This window comes from Papaver somniferum, unplaced genomic scaffold (genome assembly GCF_003573695.1).
Source record: "Papaver somniferum cultivar HN1 unplaced genomic scaffold, ASM357369v1 unplaced-scaffold_10, whole genome shotgun sequence".
NCBI lineage: Eukaryota > Viridiplantae > Streptophyta > Magnoliopsida > Ranunculales > Papaveraceae > Papaver > Papaver somniferum.
In genome coordinates this window covers 11,921,248-11,925,943 of record NW_020618825.1, presented here as the reverse complement: position 1 = coordinate 11,925,943, position 4,696 = coordinate 11,921,248, and the positions used below count along the sequence as shown (strand labels likewise).

Below are 4,696 nucleotides of genomic sequence, written 5' to 3'. Positions count from 1 at the left end.
ATTTTACCCCTAAATAATCTTCTCAGTTCCCGCACTTTTGAGGGCAATACCGTCATTTCAGATATCTCTTTGCTGATAAAGCGTTGAACGTAACACTACGTGACAGGAGAAATTATTTGTTTTCCACAAAAACGGTTTCACTGGAATTAAAAGAAACCAATCATCGGTCGACACGTGTGATATTTATTTGAAAAACGTTAAGTCGGAAATTAAACAAACAAATAAATATCGTAATAAATTTAGCGGTTTTTTTTTCAACAAAAAAGAAAAATAGAAAAGCTGAAATTTCTTCTTCTTCTTCTTCTTCTTCTTCTCTCTTGATGCTCTGAACTCTGAAGTGAATTCACACTGTAAGTACTACCAACTATCTCATCCTCTCTCTGTTTATCTCCTTCCACTGGAAATGAAGTAGTAATTGATTTTGAAAAAAAAACGGTATTGGTGTGTTTTTTATTTTGTAGCTTTGAGAGTATTTGCATGAAGTGAAAAGAGAGTAAAATTTTCAGTTTTGTTTTGAATGATTAGCTGATAATTGTTTATTTTGATTGTTTTTAATGTCTGGGTTTTGTTTAATTTTTCATGATTTGGTTAATTTTAGGTGGAATTCTGGAGGTGGGGATTTTTTTAAATAATCTGTTTATGTTTGAGATGATTTTGTAGTCTTGGGTTGTGTTAAATATGTTCATATTCTGTTTGCTTGTGTTTTGTTTGAAGAATTGTTTGTGTGGGGTTTCAATGAACTTGTCAATGAAAGGATTGGATTTTTCATTTTTGTCATTTTTAATGGAGATTGTTATGATGGTAATCAATGATACTTAGGGATATTGCATTAAGGTATGAACTATTTCTGGTAATTTTTTTTTTTTTTTGTAAAATTTGGGTATTTTCTTGTTAATATGTATGAATTATACCAATCTTATAACCCCCTCGAAGCTTGGACTGATAGTCTTGTGAACTGCCATCATGGTGGGGAGCTTCGCGGGGTCGTAGTATTTTTGTGTTGTATCGAGATACCGAATGATTATCATGAGTGAGTAAACTTATTTTCTGATATCTTGTGATTTTAGATTATGTCCTTCGAGTGAGTTGATTGAATCGCTTGCAGGCTTAGTATGAAACACATTTCGAAGATTTATGCAATTCAATGATGTTTTTTAAGCTCTTTAGACTGACCTATGTCTAATGAGAGCCGTATTATCTGTTTGTTGCTCCAGGTAGGAGCTGAGTGCTGAGAGAAGAAGGGGTTGCTTTATACTGTCATTTGAGTATCTATGCTCAATAATTTTGATTTCTTGAGAAACCAAGCTTGTTGAAGAACGGTTACTATGGACGAATTTCTTGACCAAATTTTCTCATCCTCGTCATGGTCAGATGTTAGTACTGTAGAAAGGTCATCTTGGGGTCGCAATGGTCTTGCTCAGAATGATGGACTACTAACTGATTGTTTAGGAATCTTTGAAGGGGGTGAGAAGAATTTACTGGTCAACATGCCTCCTTCAAGTCAATGTATGGACAAACTAGCCACTAGCTATGATTTCAGCAAGGATTTGCTTACTGATGAACCTCAATTGCTAGGTGAGGTTTTCAACCGGGATATACAGTCCTTATACGGAGCAGAATTGGTAAATGCTGGTAACATGAACTCTAGCTACATGAGTATGCAGTCGAATATGTGTCCGTCAACCCTTGACTCACTGAGCCGTAGCTCCCCTGAGCTGGTTCCTGTTGTAAGTGGTTCAGATCAGTCACCTTGTGCGCTCCGGGATTCTGGTTCAGTTGGAAGTAATGACTCTGAAGCATCAGGGATTCATCCATCTATTGGAGAATCTCAATCATTTACTTCAATTCCGCAGTTATGGACTAGACCATCATATGGGGGTGTTCCTTCATTGCCCCCTGTTATTGAGCAAGATAAATTACAAGGGTTTGGTTTGCAAGGAGATTTTGTGGAGACTGATGCAAATGGTTTCGGGATTGGGGATGATAAAAATCTTAGTGTCAGGAACTTCAACTCATTGACATCTGTAAGTTCGTAATTTTATTTGCGTTCCCTCATTGGCCTGCTAAGAGAGTTATATGTGTATCCATTCCATCCGACATTCTTAATGTTTGACTAATATTATAGGCACAAGAGGAGTTACATGGATTGCCTTCCTTCGTTCCTAATAATCAAATTCCAGTGGCAAGAACGCATTCTCAGATGCAGGTGCTTGATATGCTTTTGTTCAGTTCTTTTACCCCTCTTCTAAGTCCTACTCAACATATTTATAGAGCTATTACCTGGCCTTAGCTTACTAACTTTCATTGTTGTAATTAAATTTTGTTCTGTATTTGTTGCCACCCAGTTGCCACAATTGGGTGAAGGAAACCCTACCGCTCATTATACAGACCAGAATCCTGTGTCTCAGCTTCCACATTCTTCTGTTACTCCTGGTGGAGGGTGCAATGGAGGCATAAAACCACGTATAAGGGCACGCAGGGGTCAGGCAACTGATCCGCACAGCATAGCTGAACGGGTTAGTAGTTTTTGTCTCATTTATACATTTTTAAACAAGCTGTATTTAGGTGGTGGTTTACTTTATACTTCCAAAACTGGAACCAGTTTGTTGCCTTCAAATATTTAAGTGCTTGAAACTTGAGATTGTTGAGCATTAACCATGTAAAAATTGCACAGCTCCGAAGAGAAAAAATTGCCGACAGGATGAAGAATTTGCAAGAACTGGTTCCAAATGCCAGTAGGGTAAAGTCTTTACTCTCCATTTTCTGTAAATCTTATTGAAGCCCTTGTATTTATATAATGCTGTTGCTGATGCTATGCTTGTTTGTGCAGGCTGACAAATCGTCAATGCTCGATGAGATCATTGAATATGTCAAATTTCTTCAGCTTCAAGTCAAGGTAATGTAAAAGATAAATGCGTACTTCAAACCTTAACTGATAAAACTAGTGCACCAATTCTTACTGACATACTGCAATTTAGGTTTTAAGCATGAGCAGGCTTGGAGCAGCAGGTGCAGTAGTTCCCCTCATTACAGATGGTCAACCTGAGGTACTATCCCCTTCTCTCTCTATATTTATCCAAATTTTTCCCCGCTCGTCCTCTTAGGATGAGAGCACAGATCGTTGGTTTAAGAAAGACATCTTAATTCCACTAAACATTTATCGGTACATTGTGAAATGTACTGACACATGCCAAAGAACGTTTTTCCTTCTGAATTTTATGAAGACAAACCATATGGACAGATCGAAATTCTGTAAAATAAAGATGTATAGAAGATTTAAGTGACAGGATATCCACAATTTACTCCCATAACTAATCAGAGAATAATGTCATTTTTAGGGCTCGGGTAATCTACTTTTAACTGGTCAAGAAGGTTATCAATCAGATTCCGAAGACAATGCTGCATTTGAAGAAGAATTGGTGAAGCTGATGGAATCCAATGTGACAGCAGCTATGCAATTTCTTCAAACCAAAGGTCTCTGTCTCATGCCCATTGCTCTTGCAGGAGCCCTCTCTTCCAAGAAAGAAGCATCAAGCCCAGACTCATCCGAGAAAAAGAAGCCGTACTTCACCAATGGCCATCTTCCTCACAACCACAACCCACCTTGTGCCAATTCAAATGATCATAATTCTTCTCCCAATGGGAACACAATGCAGAGACAGAACACTGTTAACAACGGTTTTAACAGAGATGTTATTAAACAAGAAGACGTGGCAAATGCACGAGTATACAGAATTGATTAGTTAGTATACAGAACTGATTTTTCCCTTTGTTTGCTGACATTTTAGATTTCTATTTCCTAGTTTCGAGTTGATTAATTTTTTTTAGATTTCGTTGAAAACATGAGCAGCGATGATCTTGTTTTTTTGTTCATTCTGTATACACGCATGCCTTCCATTGTACATGTACATTTACATGTATTGTGGATGTTTGTATATTTGATTGACATTAGAAGTAAATAAATCTGTTTTGGCTTCTCTATTCCTGACTTTGGACATGCTGTTGTTTCCCTGGTATGCTGACTACAAAGAATGCTCATCCAATCCATCACAATACCCCAACAATGTTCCCCTTATGGGAGGGTTGGAACCTTCACAACCCACTCCCTCTTGGATAGTGGTTGCAGGTTGAGGACCCAGTGAGGCATGTTTTCTAGCTAACAACAAGTATTGGGCTTGGTCCAGGGCTGCACATTGGATTCGGATGGATCAATTTTGGCCTTACCCGCCAATGGCCATTAAATGAGAAGTGAGAACACCATCTCTAAGGCCAAACACTATGGTCCCCCTTTTTCGTTCCCCATCCCTTATATGTAGGGGGGGAATCTGATTTGCCAAATATTATGGTCTTCCATATCCTTATTTATGTAGGGGTATCTCTTTTCTGGATCAAATCTAATCCAGATAGTAGGAAAGGGAATCACACGGAAAATCAGTTTCCGTGTGAAAAATTACTTTACGGAAACTGAATTTTCGTGTGATTTTCAACGGACACTTAGTTTCCGTTTGAGAAGTTTTTATTTTACCCTACTTTTTACTTTTAATTCTTCTATTTTTATTAAAACGCTTTCTTTCCTATTATATCTCTATTTTTTTCTCTTCAAATTTTTTTATTCATAAATAATATTAGTTTAAACACACACGTGGAAAAAAATTGGGAAAAAATAATGGAACCTGGTTTCCGTTTGGCACTATTT

The 4,696-nt window shown here is 37.5% G+C and overlaps 1 protein-coding gene across 1 annotated transcript; it reads left to right on the top strand.

Annotated features, from left to right (window-relative positions):
- Positions 1-265: 265 nt before the first annotated feature.
- Positions 266-3,981, top strand: LOC113326992. Its single transcript, XM_026574643.1, has 8 exons — positions 266-350; positions 1,215-2,024; positions 2,126-2,206; positions 2,346-2,516; positions 2,675-2,740; positions 2,831-2,896; positions 2,979-3,047; positions 3,339-3,981. The coding sequence occupies exons 2-8, from the start codon at positions 1,326-1,328 to the stop codon at positions 3,741-3,743; spliced, it is 1,557 nt and encodes a 518-aa protein (XP_026430428.1). The 5' UTR covers positions 266-350; positions 1,215-1,325; the 3' UTR covers positions 3,744-3,981.
- Positions 3,982-4,696: the final 715 nt, after the last annotated feature.

What these genes read in the sequence shown, in the direction of transcription:
- LOC113326992 (XM_026574643.1), top strand. Translation starts at nt 1,326, where the DNA reads ATGGACGAATTTCTTGACCAAATTTTCTCATCCTCGTCATGGTCAGAT. An exon ending in CGCACAGCATAGCTGAACGG is followed by an intron (nt 2,517 to 2,674) that starts GTTAGTAGTTTT and finishes AAAATTGCACAG; the next exon opens with CTCCGAAGAGAAAAAATTGC. An exon ending in TGGTTCCAAATGCCAGTAGG is followed by an intron (nt 2,741 to 2,830) that starts GTAAAGTCTTTA and finishes TTGTTTGTGCAG; the next exon opens with GCTGACAAATCGTCAATGCT.